This window comes from Pistacia vera, unplaced genomic scaffold (genome assembly GCF_008641045.1).
Source record: "Pistacia vera cultivar Batoury unplaced genomic scaffold, PisVer_v2 Contig196, whole genome shotgun sequence".
Taxonomy (NCBI): Eukaryota; Viridiplantae; Streptophyta; class Magnoliopsida; order Sapindales; family Anacardiaceae; genus Pistacia; species Pistacia vera.
In genome coordinates this window covers 1,892,416-1,911,434 of record NW_022195997.1, presented here as the reverse complement: position 1 = coordinate 1,911,434, position 19,019 = coordinate 1,892,416, and the positions used below count along the sequence as shown (strand labels likewise).

The 19,019-nt window shown below is 34.8% G+C and overlaps 1 protein-coding gene across 7 annotated transcripts; it reads left to right on the top strand.

Annotated features, from left to right (window-relative positions):
- Positions 1 to 357: 357 nt before the first annotated feature.
- LOC116127937 (disease resistance-like protein DSC1) lies at positions 358 to 15,043 on the top strand. 7 transcript variants are annotated; one of them, XM_031413590.1, is made up of 7 exons: positions 358 to 783; positions 1,218 to 2,304; positions 2,599 to 3,015; positions 3,116 to 3,931; positions 14,181 to 14,282; positions 14,387 to 14,439; positions 14,525 to 15,043. In XM_031413590.1, exons 1-4 carry the CDS (start codon positions 509 to 511, stop codon positions 3,800 to 3,802), a joined length of 2,466 nt encoding a protein of 821 aa, XP_031269450.1. In that variant the 5' UTR covers positions 358 to 508; the 3' UTR covers positions 3,803 to 3,931; positions 14,181 to 14,282; positions 14,387 to 14,439; positions 14,525 to 15,043. The 7 variants fall into 7 exon arrangements, 4 of the variants coding, with proteins under 4 accessions (XP_031269450.1, XP_031269452.1, XP_031269449.1 ...); XM_031413592.1 differs by lacking the exon at positions 14,387 to 14,439; XM_031413589.1 differs by having other exon boundaries at positions 14,387 to 15,043.
- Positions 15,044 to 19,019: the final 3,976 nt, after the last annotated feature.

Below are 19,019 nucleotides of genomic sequence, written 5' to 3'. Positions count from 1 at the left end.
AATTAATGTGTAACATATTATTATTAAATAAATTGTTTTATATAAATTTAATATGCATAGCATTTACTCTTTGCTTTTTTTATTTTTATGAAAATTTTGGGATCTAGATGAATTAATTATAGGTTTAGTTATTAATAATATTGTAAGAGACACGGGTCCAACCTTTCAAGTCAAAAGTCAAAAAAGTAAAGTGCCACCTCATATCATTTTGTAATTACATAAGTACGTAACCATTCTCTAAAATCAGTTTTCAGTAACTAAATAAGCATTCTGTAAACTCTCTTCTTTAAGGAGTCTTTCATCAAGTCTGAAGCGTGATAATGGCTTCATCATCTTCTGCTTCTTTGAGAATTTCTGAAAAATATCATGTGAGGATACACGTGACAACTTTATAAGCCATCTCTATGCTGCTCTGTGTTCGAAGAAAATCAATACTTTCATTGATTGCTATGATATTGAAAGAGGAGATGAAATTTCAGAACCACTTTCTAAAGCGATCGGAGAATCAATGATCGCAGTTATTGTCTTCTCGAAAGGGTATGTCACTTCTGGATGGTGCCTTGAAGAACTTGTAAAGATCATTGAATGCAAGAAAGCGAGAGATCTGACGGTAGTGCCAATTTTCTATCAAGTAGATCCGTCACATGTAAGAGACCAAAAAGGGACATTTGGAGAAGCATTTGTGAACCATGAAGAAGAGCAGAGGTCAGAGAAGGTGATGAGATGGAGGAATGCTTTGAACGAAGCAGCTAATCTTTCCGGATTTGATTCAAGTAACATTAGGTAACTGTACGTTAATTGAGTTTCCCAATTACAATTACTTTTTGCCGATATTTAAGTTTGTTCAATGGATGAAGACTTCTCTTTTTAATTTGGGGAAAGGAAATTAATTTATTACATATAAAACTGACAAAAAAATATCCCTAGTATTTAGATCATTAATATGTATCATTAATGAAAAAGTATAAATTTTGTTTTAATTTGCACAGGGCCAGGTAATTGAAAATACCAAAGATTCTGATTAACCGATCATAACTTAAGAAACTATGAATTTTACTCTTTGTTATGGTTCTTTCACAAGGCCTGATGGAAGATTATTAGTTTGACGCTAAGTAACTGTTATGGAATGTATTCATTATGTTGTTTTCTCTTAATTCAAACACTTTTTTTAGCATAGATAGTGTAATAAAAAAGCATTGTTGTTTCTATTTTGCTAGGTCTGACGCTGAGTTAATAGAGAATATTGTCCAAGAAATACTGGAAAAACTGAATAAAGTATCCCCAAGTGAATACAAGGACTTCGTTGGGATAGAATCAAAAATACAGGAACTTGAATTGCTAGTACGTCTTAAGTTAAAAGATGTTTCCAGAAGTGTTGGGATTTGGGGAGTAAGTGGTATAGGCAAGACAACTCTTGCTCGTGCAGTATTCAGCAGAATCTCAAGTCAATTTGAAATTGTCTACTTTCAAGGTAATGTCAGGGAAGAGTCGGAAAGAGTTGGATTGAATCATTCGGGTAAAAAACTTATTCCTGCAATAGTAAAGGACAGATGGGCTGTTTCGGAGCCCACCTTCACCATAAGTAGGTTTCGCAATAAGAAAATTCTCATTGTTTTTGATGAGGTGCCATGTTTAGAGCAAATAGAAAAGTTAATCGGACATCTTGAATGTTTTGGTTGTGGAAGTCGAATCATTGTGACAGCAAGGGATAAACAAGTGCTTAAAATTTGTGGAGTGAGTAGTGATAACATGTATGAGGTTAAGGGATTACCATCTGATGAAGCTCTTAAACTTTTTAGTCGTTATGCATTTAGACTGGATGAGCCCCGTGCAGATTACAAGGACCTATTAAAAAGGGTAATGGAATTTGCTAAAGGTGTTCCATTAGCACTTAAAGTTTTGGGTTCTTCGCTATTTGAGAAGACAAATATAAATTGGGAAAGTACATTGTATAACCTAGAAAGAAATCCAAATCCAATGATCCAAGATGTGTTGAAAATAAGTTATGATGGACTTGATCGTCAAGAGAAGACTATATTTCTAGATATTGCATGCTTTTTTGCAGGAGCTGAAGAAAAATTTGTAACAGAAATCCTTGATGATGCCGATTTTGAATGCAAAGTAGGAGTACGCAATCTCTTTGACAAGTCTCTTATAACTATAGGTGGTTGCAATAGTATAGAAATGCATGATTTGTTACAAAAAATGGGGGAGGAAATTGTCAAACAAGAATCCAAAGATCCAAGCAAGCGTAGCAGATTATGGCATCATGATGATATCTTTCATGTGTTGAGAAGGAGCAAGGTTAGTGACTAACTGATTAATTTTTTTATATTATTATAAATTGGTTAACATCATCCATTTATTATTATTATTAATTTTTAATTGTCATGCATCATATACGTTCACATTCTATACTTACTAATTTATTATTTCCTACAGCGAAGGGTTAAGTTAGATTTGGGGCATGTCTACATTTGAATTTTACAAAAAAGAATTCTGAGAAAAAAAATTAGAATATAATTTTATAATGACGTGTTGTAATAGTAGGCTTTAACACTTATTTAAGAGTCTAATTCATTGTCATTTGATTGTTAGGGAACTGAAGCAATTGAATGCGTCTCCTTGGATATTTCTAAAATAAAAGAGATAAACTTAAAGTGCAATGCTTTCTTAAATATGCAAAACCTCAGATTCTTGGACTTTTATTGCCCCAAGAAAAGTGGATGTAGATTCTGGGACATGGATGGCAGTAGATGGTTCGACTTTTATTGCCAATGCTTCTTATTAGACAAAGATGAGAATGTTGATGGCTGTCCATATTGCTCACTGGATGAAGAGAATGTGAGTAAGGTGCGTGCTTTGCAGGGCCTAGAATTCAGTTCACATAACATAAGGTATTTTCGATGGTTTGGATATCCTTTGGATTCATTGCCATCAAATTTTGCGCCGGAAAATCTTTGTGCACTTATCATACCTGGTAGCAACATTAAACAACTCTGGAATGGTCTCCAGGTATAAATATTTATCTTCATATTCTCTTTTTTATAGAAAATCATAAAGCTGATCATATAATTTATGTTACTTCCTCATCTCCTTAATTTATTGTTTGCAGCATCTAGAGAAGTTGAAGCATATTAACCTTATGCATTCCAAGCACCTCCTTAGAATTTCAAATCTCTCAATGATCCCAAATCTTGAGAGTTTGATTCTAGAAGGTTGTACAAGTTTGATTGAGGTTCCTTCATCAATTCAATGTCTAAATAAGTTGGTTATGTTGAATCTTAAAGGTTGCAAAAGCCTTGGTAGTCTTCCCACAGACATTCACTCAAAATTTCTTACACATCTAATTCTATCTGGTTGTTCAAATCTTAAGACGGTTCCAAAGATCACATTTAGCATGATTTACGTATATTTTGATAGAACACCTATAACAGAGTTGCCCTTGATTGAATGTTCATCAAGACTATCTCAATTGAATCTTGAAGATTGTTCAAGGCTTGAAAGTCTCCCAAGCACCATTTGTGAGTTGAAGTCTCTTGCATACCTTTGTATCTCGGGTTGCTCAAAGCTCGTCAATTTGCCCCAGCAGTTAGGAAATTTGAACAGACTTCAGACATTGTCCTTAAGCAGATATAGGGGTCAAGATCTAATGGTAGGTTCAGTATGGCCTCTTTTATCATATTTGAGCTCTCTATCGGAGTTAGATTTATCTGATTGTCAAATCACGAGGTTACCCGACAGTCTGAGCCTCTTATGCTCTCTAGAAAGATTAAATCTAAGTAGAAACAATTTTGAATGAATACCATCAAGCATCGAATATTCTTGGTTGAAAAGTCTGGACATAAGCTATTGTGAGAGGCTTAAATTGTTACCAAAACTTCCATCAAGTGTTAGTCAGCTTGAAGCATACAATTGTACATCATTGGAGGTATGTTCTGACTCAAAATTATTGTCAGTGGCGGACCTCAACTGTGGTAATTGTTTAAAACTGGATAATGCTCAGAAAATACTCAAAAGCCATGGAGAAAAAGGTATGACTTTTATAGTCAACTTCTCCTTCATATAATGATTTTTATTTTATATTCTAACATTTCTTTGTTGTTAAATGATTTTCTAGGTAAAGAAAAAAGATTTTATAGGAGCCATCTTTTTACCTGGAAATGAAATTCCAGAGTGGTTCAGCTTCCAAAATGTGGGATCTTCTGTAACTTTGGAGCTACCACCCACTTATCTTAAGAGTGATGCCTTGCTAAGCTATACTGTGTGTCTTGTTGTAGCATTTTCAGACCATGACTACACTCCCGAATGTTTTTCTGTTCGTTATAAGTTGATTTGCAAAGACCAATATGGTAAGCCAGGGGGGAGCCTTGAGGATACCTACTGGCGTAAATTTCAATGCTACAGGCTTATGTCGGATCATGTAATGCTGATACGTTCTGATCCAATGCGGTTGGGCAGAACAAAAACCAGGTTTGTTACTTTTGATTTCAATGGAGAAAGTTACAATGTGAAGAAGTGTGGAGTTAAGTTATATTTCAACGATGGTAGTGAAGAAAGCTCAGTCATGGAGGAGGAACAACAACCCAAAAAACCGAAATTTTAAATCAACCACTCAACTAAAGCTTTTGTTGTTTCAGAGTTTGTAAAATATTTTGTATGATAAATTCATCAATAGGATGCAAGAGGACTTCTCTGCATAAACAGAGGACTGATCTGTAATTAGTTGCCAATAACTTCTTGGAAGAGGAGGAAAGATTTTGTGAGCCAATGAATTGTTTGGAATTTTTCTCAAAATTTTCATAGAACTTCCTGACAAAATTTGCATTTAAATAATTACATTATCTAGCTAGTAATTTTATGGTGAAATTTTTATATTTCAAAATGTCATTAAAAAAAAAAAAAATTCCGAAGTTTTCATCCCAAGTTAAGTATCATCGTATAGCCTAATAGTACTCATATTACTTGGTCATGGTATAAGTCCAAGGTTCAAGTTATGGGGGAGGCATTTGCAAGGTGGAAAAAAAGATAATGAAGCGAAGCAAAGCCATGAGGGTCCGAAGGAGGCGTGGCGAGAACGACTCATAATAGACAATACCTTGGACATGTCCGATGCACGGGAAAAACCCTTGAGCCCGAAGGTGGCAAGATAGAAGATAGCCTCCTGTTGTGACATATTACAATACAACAAATTTTGAAGATCAAGATGCTACAACATTAGATTATATAAAACTTGACTACTAAAATTATTATTTCTTATAATTTTTCTAATTTTAAATTACAACTTCATTATCATTGTTTATGAGAAGATTTAAATATCATACACAAATCCAAAGATAATCAATACAAACATGTCGAACATTAATTAGTTGTTCAAAAAGATAGGTTGGGAGTTGGGACTAAATGTATTATAAGTTGCGTTTGGTTCATTATTTTGGATAGAATTTTGGAAATAATATTGGGTAGTTGAGTAGGGTTATGATTATGAGAATAAGATTTGCAGAATATGTGTTTGGTATAGTATTTTGACCTTGATATTTGTGTTGAATATTTGATTGATATATTTTTTTATAATTGATTTATTAATATAATATTTTGTTGCATTTTGTTAAAATAATGTATTATTATATATATAACTTATCAAGTTACATTTTAATAATATTAAACATTTTATTGGTAATTTTGTCACCCGTAAATATTAAAAAACAAAAACTCATATTAATTTCAAGTACTAATCCAACTATTTAAAAAAAAAAAAATAAAAAAAAAAAAAAAAAAATACTAATTATCAACCCTTACAATCATTCTTACACGTATACTCCATTAACAACTACGACATGGTCCACTGTGCTACCCACAATGCATTCGTTATGTTATCCCATACAGTCATTATGTTGTCTATAATACCTTGTTGTAGTTGACTCGGTCTTTCTCCATTTCGGCAATATTCTGTCCCGTTTTGACGATCACAATATATTTGCTCATTACCTGTACTATTATTGGTTTGTTCGAAGATACGGTTATCCATATTGTACATTCTGATAAAATTATGAAGTACACAACATGCCATAACAATCTTCCCTTGTTTGTCCAATGGGTAATTGTTCATTCCATTTAGAATACCGAACCATCTTTTCAAAACACCAAAGGTTCTCTCGACAACATTGCGGAGTGAAGCATGTCTGTAGTTAAACAACTCTTGTGGCCCCCTTCGGTTACGACGGTGATCAGAAATATGGTAAGCCACTCGCCTATGAGGGGCGAGGAACCTATCTCTATTTGGATAACCCGCATCAACCAAATAGTATTTCCCTGTAATAATATCAGACATTTTATTTGAATTACAGGGCCTCAACAGTGGAGCAAATACGCTATAATATATCAAGAAAATACTTATACCTGGTGGAGGATGTGGGAATCCAGAAGTAGGATCATCAAGAATTGAATGTAAAACTCTTGAATCATGCGTAGATCCTTCCCATCTAGTAATGACATAAGTGAACATCATCCTAAAGTCGCATACAACCATTACATTCTATGACAACACTCCTTTGCGATTTCGGTACCTATCGGCAAATTCATGTGGAATCGAAGCGTATACATGTGTGCCATCAATGGCTCCAATACAGTCCTATCATGAAAATTGAATTTTACTCATATTAACCGACTATCAAAATTAATAACAAAATGAACTTAACTATCCACTAATAGAAAACATAATGAAGCAATACCTTAAAGAAAGGGTAATATTTTCTGGTGGCTGATATTTCCCATGGAACATGATTGAAGTCAGGTGGTCTGATAAACTCTATCTTCAACTCACATATAGCGTCACAAACTGCGCCAACATGTCTAGAGATCGTCTCACCTGAATGTTGGAAATCCTCCATCATCGTTCTCATTGTCTCGTTTTTTCCAACGATTGTTAGAAATATCATAACTTGTTCTTCCAAACTCGTCTTCCTGGTTGGTTGCAATTTGCCTTGATTGGATAAAATTTCACATAAGTATGTAAAACAGTCTTTGTCCATGCAGCACTTGTCATAGATCCTATCAGGATGACCATTGAGTAATTCCAACATGTACTCATGACCAGTTAATACGGATGGTTCACACCCACTTGCTTCTAATGCGGCAACACCGCAGAGTGCAATGGCAATATCTATCAGTATTTCTTCTTCGTCATCTGTAGCACGTCGTCTTCTTCCTGTACGGCTAGACGACGCCATTTAAACCTACACATTTGCAAAACATTTATCAATAATTAACAGTTGATGTACTACTTAGCAAAATATAACAGTCAATATTTAATTCTAATGACAATCCAAAATGGTGTTTAAACATGTAATATCACATAAAACAGTACCATAATTAATAAGTTCATACAGTAACGTTATAAATTGTAATTGTAATGAAAACTGCTCATTGACACATACAAAATTGTTGCCAAACACTTAGGAAATATAGTGTCATCTACTTACTGGGGAAAGTTGTTATAAATCCAGTTAGCATTTTCCTCGAGCTGGAGTTTCACGAATATCTCCTGTCACCCTAGATTTTCATATAAGTACTGGACAACCGGTAGGTAAAACTGTGTCGGTACTTGCATGGCCGTCATGATATCAATACAATTGCTCATAGAAAAAGGATCAGATGGAGCATTGGTGTTCTTTTCGTCCCTTTCATCTGCACTGCGATTGCTAGCCCTCGATCCCATAGTCTGCTTCTACACAAGCTCGTCCGTCAATCTACCAATGACATCCGCAAGTGATTGTCCCGGGCCGCTTCTGTTCCTCCTATTTCTCGCTCTTCCATGGCTAGATGTGTTTGGCCGTTTTTCCTCTGTCGTCCAATCTGGATCAGGTTCAAAGTCGCTATCATCCATGGGAACTGCACCCTGATTGGAATAAGTGGAGGTCTCCATCGGTTGAGTAGATGTGTACGCATATCTCCCAGTGGCAGTTTGCTTCTCAAATATGATTTCATAAAGCTCATTGTGAGGAAGTCCCTTGTGGTAAAATTGTTGAGCCAGTGGGTTTTGCTGGTAAGTTAAAAGAATAATATATTAATATTTAGTAGTCCCAAAAAAAAAATGCGTACAATTACGGTGTCGTTGAATAATATTAGTTAAAAAATATGAAAATTTACCTTGACATATTCTTGCCAAACCTCAACGGGACACGTTGGACTTTGTGACTCGTTATCCCACCCGAACCCCATGTGTTACAGCAATTTCCGCCATGCTTGATATACTTTTCGTAGGCGAAAGAACGTAGAGGTTAATTGTGTAACGTTGAGTCTCCTGCCAGCCACTGATGATATGTCGTCCAACATTTCCTGGTAATCTGCTGTTTTTATTGCAGTACCATGCAAAGTTTTGGCTCGCTCAGATAACAAGATTAGAAATTTGTGGGTCATCTTAACGGACCAGGCTACAGAATCACTCATTTAAGGACAATACGGTGAGGGACAACCAACATTGGGACACCATACGAATCACCAATCACATTACAAAATATAATACTAACGTGTGGTGGTAATCAAGTAAACACAAATAAACTTATGCCTCATTCGATCCGACACTGCTTGATGACATCAATGCAGGGCAGATACAAACAATGTCGACCAACTGGGTGTATGACGAACTCCAAATCTAGAAAAACATCGAAACTTTTGCCTCTGCTGCAAGTAGTAATCAACCCTGCGACGTCGAGACAAATTATACTAATATATGTGCATATGAGCGTAATTTGTTGTTACAATTAAAGAACGATGTCGAATCTACAGAACAAATATATCAGTTAGTGAAATCTGAAAAAAAAAATTTTTTAATAATCCAATAATTTTTTACGCCCAAAATTTATCCATTACATATAGTATGTTACATACAGAACACATGAAGCTGTACAGTTTTTTGACGCTTGTGTTAAAAGGAAAAAAAAAAGTACTAACAATGGCAAAATTAAAATAGAAATAAGTACAATTGCGTTGGGTGTCTTCACAGAAGCTAATTGGATTCGCAAAAGCCAACGGGTCTCTTTACAACAAATTTAAAAACATCAAAACAAAAAAAAAACAAAAAAAAAAAAAAAAAAAAAAAAAGATTAAACTCATTCGCAAACTCCAACACCAAACAAATTCACGCTCACATCATACAGACAACATATTTACATACCGGAAAAAAAAAAAAAAAAAAAAAAAAATTCAAAACAGTTCTTTCCCTTCTCTAAATAAATTCACGCTACAACAGATTATAAACCTGCAACAAAAACAAAAAAAAAAAAAAAACCAACAAATTAGACTCATTCGCAAACTCCAGCACCAAACAAATTCACGCCCTCAGCCAACATGTACAATACATATACAAACCTGCAAAAAAAAATCCAAAACATTCCTTTCCAGTTCACGTTGTTCCCTTCACTGAAATCAGATATTTTTAGTGACAGATCTGACGGTTTGACAGGTTTGTGGCTTAACGGTGAATGATCGGAGGGTTTGTGGCTTGACGGTGGGTATTCGTGGTGGTCCGTCGGTGGCTGCGGTGGGGTTGTCACGATCAGATGGTTTTTGGCTTGACGGTGATAGATCTGAGTCGTCCGTCGATGGTTGCGTTGGGGTTGTCACGATTGGATGGTTTATGGCTTGACGATGACAGATCTGAGTCGTCCGTCAGTGGTTGTGGTGGGGTTGTGACGATCCTTTGGCAATTGAAATGGTAATGCAAACTGATGGTGGTGAAGCAGTTAAGAAGCTGGTTATGCAAACTGAAATGGTGAAGTGAAGAAGTAGTGAAGAACCTGGTAATGCAAACTGAAATGGTGAAGTGAAGAAGCAGTGAAGAACCTAGTAATGCAAACTGAAATGTTGAAGTGAAGAACCAGTGAAGAAGTTGGTAATGTAAATTGAAATGGTGAAGTGAAGGAGCTGTGAAGAAGTTGGTAATGTAAACTGAAATGGTGAAGTGAAGGAGCAGTGAAGAAGCTAATAATGTAAACTGAAATGGTGAAGTGAAGAAGCAATGAAGAAGAAAAGTGAAACCGTGAAATAAAAGGAGGACTGAAACTGTCGTAATATAAACTGAAATGGTGAACAAGTGAAGTGAAGAAGCAGTGAAAGAAGAAAAGTGAACCCGTGAAATAAAAGGAGGACTGCAACTGTCTTCAAACGGTCATAAAACAGTCAGGATAATATTTTCAAGATTCTATTGTGTAAATATTCAACCAAATGCTATCTCCAAAATCTGGTTGAAAATATGGCTAAAAATATCATACCAAACGCACCCATAATTATTTTTGGTATGAAGTTGCCCAAATGTAAACAATAGGGCTTTTGGACTAGATGTTGGTGTTTTTTGGTCTCTATAAGGCCAGCCTTACTTTTCCGATGAGCCATCCTCTTTACAACAAATAACAATGGTAAGCCTTTGTTTTTTTCCTTCAAGTTGCAAGAGAGTGATCAGGTTATTGTAACCTATAAAACAATCCATGTTGAAAACATCTTTCATGACTAAGTTTCAAGTGAAATTTTTTAGAAACTCTATTGCTGTAATTCGTTTGTAGTTACTATACTCGCATAATTCTTTACGCATCTCATGTGTCATGGTTGATTTTTAGATTGTAATTACGAAATATAATAAGACTTTGTATTTGTTTATATAAAGATTATTTTTAATTTACTTCGTTGAATACGTTTAAAGATATCAAGTACAATGAATACATTTAATTCAATTCAATTATGCACCCAAATACATTTAATTAAATCATATACAATGAATATTATTTAATTAAGTACAGTGAATTTAAATTAATATATATTTAGTAAATAAATTCATATTCAATTGATTAGATTGGTTCAATACAATGAATTTTTAATTGATTAAATGTATATTCATGGAATTGTAAACACACCCTATACTGATAAGAGTCAAAGGTTGAAAAAAGTAGTGTGATGGAAGAAACGGTAGTGTGATGGAAGAAACGGAGTTAAGGTTTGAGAAGGAGGAGTTGACAGAATCCTTTGCGTTTGGTTCATTATTTTGGATAAGATTTTAGGAATAATTTTGGATAGTTGGATAGGAGAGTATTACGAGATAAAATTTAAAAATTTATTTAAAAAACTCCAAGGTTTATTAATTTAATTAAACACCCCAATATGTAAAATGATAAAAATACCCCCACCACCCGTAGTACCAGATTTCAGCCACCACCGTCAGAATCTGGCTGGAAAATTTCGTTACGACACAGACCGGTCGAATCTGTGTCATAACGAGTCGCTGTGGCCTTTTCCGGCTAGATCCATGGTGGATCTGGCCGGAAAAGGCCAGATCTACGCCCAAATGTGGTCGTCGGCGGCCGCAAAGGTACATCTTTGATGGCCAAAGATATAGCCGTCGTTTTCGGTGAACGATGGCCAAGTCTGGCCTTTTCCAGCCAGATCCACTATGGATCTGGCCTCGGTGAATAACTGATCAGTTTCGGGCTTGGTTTAAGCCGTTGTGACAGATTCTGGCTACCACCGACGGTGGTTGTCGGAATCTGACAAGTATGAGTGGGTGGGGGTATTTTTGCTAATTTTAAACTTTTTTTAGGGTATTTAGTAAAATTAATAAACTTAAAATATCTAAAAGTAATTATTTTAATTACTAATATTTTTTAAATAATATTTAGGGAATAGGATTGGGAATATAGATATAAGTACTCAACCAAACCAAACGCACACCAAAATGTCGACGTTTCAGCATATGCTTTCCAACTAAAGACCCAAGTCTTCAACTATTTAAAGCTAAACGCAACGTAGCATCTTTGCTTACTGTTCTTACTTAAAAAGGGTACAGATCCTACGGTCTAGGAATTGTCATTCTGTGTTTGTTGTGTAAATATAACGGTTGAGATTTCTTTCTTTCGTAAATCACATGGATTGCCACCTCATATCTACATACCCATTTCTGTAAACTCTCTTCTTTCATCAAGTCTGAAGCGTGATAATGGCTTCATCATCTTCTGCTTCTTCCAGAGTTTCTGAAAAATATCATGTGAGGATACACGTGACAACTTTATAAGCCATCTCTATGCTGCTCTGTGTTCGAAGAAAATCAATACTTTCATTGATTACTATGATATTGAAAGAGGAGATGAAATTTCAGAAGCACTTTTTAAAGCGATCGGAGAATCAATTATCGCAGTTATTGTCTTCTCGAAAGGGTATGTTACATCTGGATGGTGCCTTGAAGAATTTGAAAAGATCATTGATTGCAAGAAAGCGAGAGGTCTGATGGTAGAGCCAGTTTTCTATCAAGTAGTTCCATCGCATGTAAGACACCAAGAAGGGACATTTGGAGAAGCATTTGTGAACCATGAAGAAGAGCAGAGCTCAGAGAAGGTGTTGAGATGGAGGAATGCTTTGAAAGAAGCAGCTAATCTATCCGGATTTGATTCAAGTAACTTTAGGTAACAATTTCCCAATTACAATTACTTTTTGCTGATATTTAAGTTTGTTCAATGGATGAAAACTTCTCTTCTTCATTTGGGGAAAAGAAATTAATTTATTATATACAGTATAAAACTGACAAAAAAATATCCCTAGTATTTAGATATTTCATATATATCATTAATGAAAAAATCTAGTAAAATATTTAAATGTGAAAAATTAAATTCTAAAATTGTAATATTTAAGAAAATTAAAGAACAAGAATTTTAAGATATTGTAGATTATTTGATATTTATATCAGCCTGGGAAGGATACAGTTAATATGGGGCTCAAAATGTTTTCAAAAACATAATAAAATGAATTCCGTTTATATTTTTATTTTAATAAATTTAATTACGGATAAATTTGATGCTAAACTGAGTTGAACTAGACATTCTTATGAGCTAAACAAAAATATAAAACTAGTAACTCATGACATTCTTATGAGCTTTACCGAAGTTTCTAATGAACCGATCATAACTTGAGAAACTATGAATTTTACTCTTTGTTATGGTTCTTTCTCAAGGCCTGATGGAATATTATTAGTTTGACATTAGGTAACTGCTATGGAATGTATCCATTATGTTGTTTTCTCTTAATTCAAACAATTTGTTAGCAGAGATATTGTAATCAAAAAGCATTCTTGTTTCTATTTTGATTTAATGAAACTTACTAAACTGTTCTATATTTTGGTAGGTCTGAGGCTGTGTTAGTACAGAATATTGCCGAAGATATAATGAAAAACTGAATAAAATGTCCCTAAGTGAATACAAGAACCCCGTTGGGATAGAATAAAAAATAGAGGAACTTTTGTTGCTATCACGTCTTGAGTCAAAAGATGTTTCCAGGAGTGTTGGGATTTGGGGAATGGTCTACTTTTGAGATAATGTTAGGGAGGGGTCAGAAAGATTTGGATTGAGTCGTTTGAGTCAAGATCTTCTTGCTGCAATATTAAAGGACAATGATTCGACTTCCACAACCAAAACATTCAAGATGTTTGATTAACTGTTCTATTTGCTCTAAACAGGTCACATCATCAAAAACAATGAGAACTTTCATATTGCGAAGCCTACTTTGGGTGAAGGTGGACTCTAAAATAGCCAGAGTGTTGGGATTTGGGGAATGGGTGGTATAGGCGAGACAACTCTTGCTCGTGCAGTATTCAGCAGAATCTCAAGTCAATTTGAAAGTGTCTACTTTCAAGATAATGTTAGGAAAGGGTCAGAAAGATTTGGATTGAGTTGTTTGAGTCAAGATCTTCTTGCTGCAATATTAAAGGACAGATCGGCTATTTTAGAGTCCACCTTCACCCAAAGTAGGCTTCACAATATGGAAGTTCTCATTGTTTTTGATGATGTGACCTGTTGAGCAAATAGAACAGTTAATCGGACATCTTGAATGTTTTGGTTGTGGAAGTCGAATCATTGTGACAGCAAGGGATAAACAAGTGCTTAAAATTTGTGGAGTGAGTAGTTATAACATGTATGAGGTTAAGGGATTACCATCTCTGATGAAGCTCTTAAACTTTTTAGTCGTTATGCATTTAAATTGGATGAGCCCCCTGCAGATTACAAGGACCTATTAGAAAGGGTAATGGAATTTGCTCAAGGTATTCCATTAGCTCCTAAATCTTTGGGTTCTTCGCTATTTGGGAAGAAAAAATCAAAATGGGAAAAAACATTGTGTAACCTAGAAAGAAATCCAAATCGTTGGAGGTATGTTCTGACTGAAAATTATTGTCAGTGGCGGACCTCAACTTTGGTAATTGTTTTAAACTGGGTAATGCTCGGAAAATACTCAAAGCCATGGAGAAAAAGGTATAACTTTTATAGTCTACTTTTCCTTTATATAATGATTTTTATTTTATATTCTAACATTTATTGTTAAATGATGTTCTAGGTAAAGAAATTTTTTTTTATAGGAGCTATCTTTGTACCTGGAAAAAAAATTCCAGAGTGGTTGAGCTTCCAAAATGTGGGATCTTCTTTAACTTTTGAGCTATCACTTACTTTTCCTAAGAATGATCCCATGCTAAGCTACACTGTGTGTCTTGTTGTAGCATTTCCAGACCATGACAAACTCCCAAATCTTTTTCTGTTCGATTGGCAAAGACCAATATGGTAAGACGGTGGGGAGCATTGAGATACCTACTGGCATAAATTTCAATGCTACAGGCTTATGTCAGATCATGTAATCCTGATAGATTGTGATTCAATTTGGTGGGGAAGAACAGACACCGGGTCTGTTACTTTTGATTTCAGTGGAGAAGATTACAATGTGAAGAAGTGTGGCGTTAAGTTATATTTCCACGACGATGGTATTGAAGAAAGCTCAAACATGGATGAGGAACCACAACCCAAAAAACTGAAAATGTAATTCCTTTTAAGGCCAATCCAACTCTCAACTAAAGCTTTTGTTGTAAATATTGTGTAACAAATTCATTAACTCTCAAGTTGAGAGGAATAAGGAATCAACACTTGAGATTTTCTTTCCATGTAGGGATAATATCTGACAACCTCTTGAGGTCTACCCTATATACCCAAAACACCATGTATCACGAATGGCTAATATTACGTTTATAAACTTTTTCTTATAAACACGATGTGGTAACTTTTAATTAGTCAGTTTGTAATAGGTTATGTCTGACTAGTTGCAAACTATTTATCATGTCATCATTTAGTCAGAATTAAGTTTTAGGAGCAAATCTCCTGAACTTTGTAAATCCAAGTACGAAACATTTCATTTTTAAGAAGTTAGCTAAAAAGAAAAGTAGCCGAACACCAACCAATTTCTTTGAGGTAGTTAAAAATGGTTATATTTTTAGGAGATTGAAAGAGAAATAGTCAACATTAAGTCAACATTAATAAAGCAATTTCACCAGCACTTTTCCTTGAACAGTCCACATTTTATAACGAATGCCTTAGAAAATCTTTAACCTTTTCGACTAACTTGATTTCAAAGATATAAACTGATAAATCAAACGCATATCATCAAATCAAAAGATATAATTGTTAGTAGAGATGCAAACCTTATTTTTTTAATTACCAGTTTTGTAATTACGATTTCTTTTGATTTATCATGGCTTATCCATCCAAAAGTAGTCCAAATAGTTAAAGTCAATTGGGATAACGTGAATAGGCGTACGATAGAGATGGCAATGGGCCCGACATTTTCGGGTACCCGGCCCGGCCCAAAAGGGGCAGGCTTTACCCGAGGTTGGCGGGCTTGGGCTTGGGCCTGGGCTTGATTTTAAGGCCCGACCTCGGGTACGGGCCGGGCATGGGTATATCTTTAGGCCCGGTCCGGCCCGTCCCGAAAATTTTAGTATTAATTTTACTAATTTACCCTTATACTATATATTTAATTACAATATTATCCTATATATATATCCATTTTTCCCAAACCCCAACCTCAATTTTCATCCCATATTAAAGGTTTAACATGTTAAAATTGCCTTTAAATGAGTTAGATGGATTTGGTTCAACGTATTAAAGTGGATTTCACCATAACATATTATGCACAGCTGAAAAGTTAGTATAATCAACTATTATGGAGTTTTAATTGCTCACTTATTACTTAAATTATTTGTGGAAATAGCTTCAATTAATATTTAAAAACCATTTCTAAAATTAAAAATATAAAAAAATTTGAAATTTATTAATATTTAAAAATAAACATTATTAAAAAAGGCGGGCTTGGGCCGGGCCTGCGGTTATAAAAAACCCGTCGGGCCGGGCTTGGGCTTTGCCTATCATACCCGTAGCGGGCTCGGGCCGGGCTTGGGCCTGTGTCATGAGGTCGGGCTTGGGCCTGGGCCAAGGGGTACCCGGTCCCGGCCCGGCCCATTGCCATCACTAGCGTACGATCTTAAGTTTGATTCCCCATTTAAGCATTTGCGATTTAAGTGGTGGACTATGATGATAGGTTGTTGTGTTAGTTTTCTTCGACGATTAGTTGAGGTGCGTATAAACTGACTCAAACATCTTGGTTTAAAAAAAAAAAAAAAAAATTGATCAGTGACTTGACCTTCTAATCAATGTTACATATACCGGTTTGTCATGACTTAACCTTCTAGCTTGTTACAAGAGAATACTAGCCCATTTGACCCAACATACACCTTGTACAACAATCAAAATTAAAGACTTTTCTAAACCCAATTCCAAGCTTGTAGCCCATAGTTTACATCAAAGCCTTGGAATAATGTATGCTAAAAAGTGCTTTTTGTAGTTGTTGGCTTCTACTTCTAGCCCCTGCTTGTATTGATATAATAAACCTCTAAAGTGCTTTTTCTATATGTATTTGTTTATGTAACTCTTAAAGTTGGAATCCACTTTTGTCCTCACAAAGTGCTTCCAAGAGAGTTGAGTTGTCCAATTCAATGACTAGGGAGTCCTCATGGCAATCATATGCCTAGTCTCCACCAACTTCTTTTGCTAACAACATCATACCCAAATTTTAGGACCATTTTTATTGTTTAATTATATAATGCAAATAAAAGGATAGGGTTTATCCCCTTGATAAAATTGAATATTTGCCTTGTAAAAGAGGGACATGGTTACTAGTTACCTTTATTTTTGTTTACGTCCACACTAGATTTGGGGGAACATTAAAGCAGATTGGACATAATAATTTTGACAAGTCATTAGACACAAAAAAAGGGTTTCTAAGAGCTTTATATTCATGATTTACATAATTAAATTAGATTATTTAACTGTATTTAGAAGAAAAAAACAAAAAAACTTATGCGTAACAGATGCACATACAATTAGTCAACAAGAGAGTACATATATGTCACACATACCCGTCCATGGATATCCCAAACGGTTAGAGCGAATTAGAGATAGTGTGGATAGACACACTGTCTTAGGTTCAATTCCCCATGTGAGCATCCGCGATTTAAGTTAGAGTCTCTCGAAGATTAGTCGAGATACGTATAAACTAGTTCGGACATCTTGGTTATATACATATGTCATACATATTGACATAACACACTGTTATTGACTAGTTGTATATGTATCTATTACACATAAAGTTTATCCGTTTAGAAGAAACTTTGCTAATCAATATAATTAATTAGAATTGGACAAGTGATGAAGCAAACTAATTATGAGTTAAACAATCTATGTCAACAATGTGCTTGGGGGCTTAAGAAATGACCAAGACACATGGGCTGTATTGGGGAGAACAATCTAGAGAATGGGATTTCAAAACATTTTGTGATTGAAATTATCTTAAAACAATGTTGGACCAATCAAATAAATATGAGAACTTTATTATAAAATTTCATTTTTATTTTGCTTAATTAAGGACACCCTTTACTCCAAAAGAGCTATAAAAGGTGAGAGATATATATATATTGATTCAAGTTGGCCCCAAAGACAAAAGAAACAGGAATGGGATGTGTCATGCATGATTTCTCTCTAAGTTAGGATTCATTTTATGAAGACTAAGATATCCTAAAAAGCCTTACTTTGGACCCATTACATTGATGGGTCGAAGAAATTTTAGATAATATTATGATCATATATATATATATATATGATTTATTTTTATTGAACAAATATATTAATGACATGATATATCGAGTATTTAATTAATTTGATTAGGCTAAGAATTTGACTGGGTTAGGTCTTGGGTGGCAAGCCACTTGGTGGAAAATAAAGACCCTTTTATCAACAAGCCTTAATCATCAACTAACTTGATTTTAACTTAAAAATAAAGCCTTGATAGCTTTGAAAACTTTCATTTTTTTGTCTAGCCAACTAATTATATCTCTCGGTTAATCATAAGTCATAACTCAACCTTGGAGAGCAATTAAAGAAAGGAAACGATAATTCTCGACCGGCCTCAGTATATCCATTACACATATAATCACTCAACGAGGGTGTATCTATACGTCACGTGTATAGATGTGACATGCTCTTTTATAGACTGATTGTATATGCAACAGATATAAAGAAGAAAATTTTCGAACAGTAATACTACACTCATAAACTGTTATCACAAACTTTCTCCCACAAATACAAAGTATCAGCTCGTAATTGATCAGTTCGTAATAGGTCTCGTCTGTCTAATAATAAATTCCATCTGACCAAATATAAGTTGACTAATTACGAATTATCACGTTAGTATTAATAAGAGAAGTTTGTGAGAAGTGTTTATTATCTTATTTTTATTCACTTTTCGAATGTTTTAATGTCCTAAGAAAACGACCGAATTAATTAAGCACTACTTGATGTCTAAAACATGAATGATGATTTGAGTGTAGGGTTTGTTTGTGTGCTGGTTGAAATGTCCATGAAAAAGTTTTATGTCCCTCGAGATTTAGACACTGACAGCACTGAAACTGAGAAAAGGGGGAGGCGCAGCTTTAGACAGTATAACATACTCAATATGGGAAGGCTTTCCCCTTAATCTAGGCCGAAAGCAAGGATTAAACATGTGGCCTGTTACATTGCCTCAAGACATGCCCTCTAGATGTCATTCATGTACCATTTCAGATAATAGTGCTCTTTCTGTCAAATTTTTCATTTTTTGATTTTATTATCAAATCT

What these genes read in the sequence shown, in the direction of transcription:
- LOC116127937 (XM_031413592.1), top strand. Translation starts at nt 509, where the DNA reads ATGATCGCAGTTATTGTCTTCTCGAAAGGGTATGTCACTTCTGGATGG. An exon ending in ATGTGTTGAGAAGGAGCAAG is followed by an intron (nt 2,305 to 2,598) that starts GTTAGTGACTAA and finishes TTTGATTGTTAG; the next exon opens with GGAACTGAAGCAATTGAATG. An exon ending in AACTCTGGAATGGTCTCCAG is followed by an intron (nt 3,016 to 3,115) that starts GTATAAATATTT and finishes TATTGTTTGCAG; the next exon opens with CATCTAGAGAAGTTGAAGCA.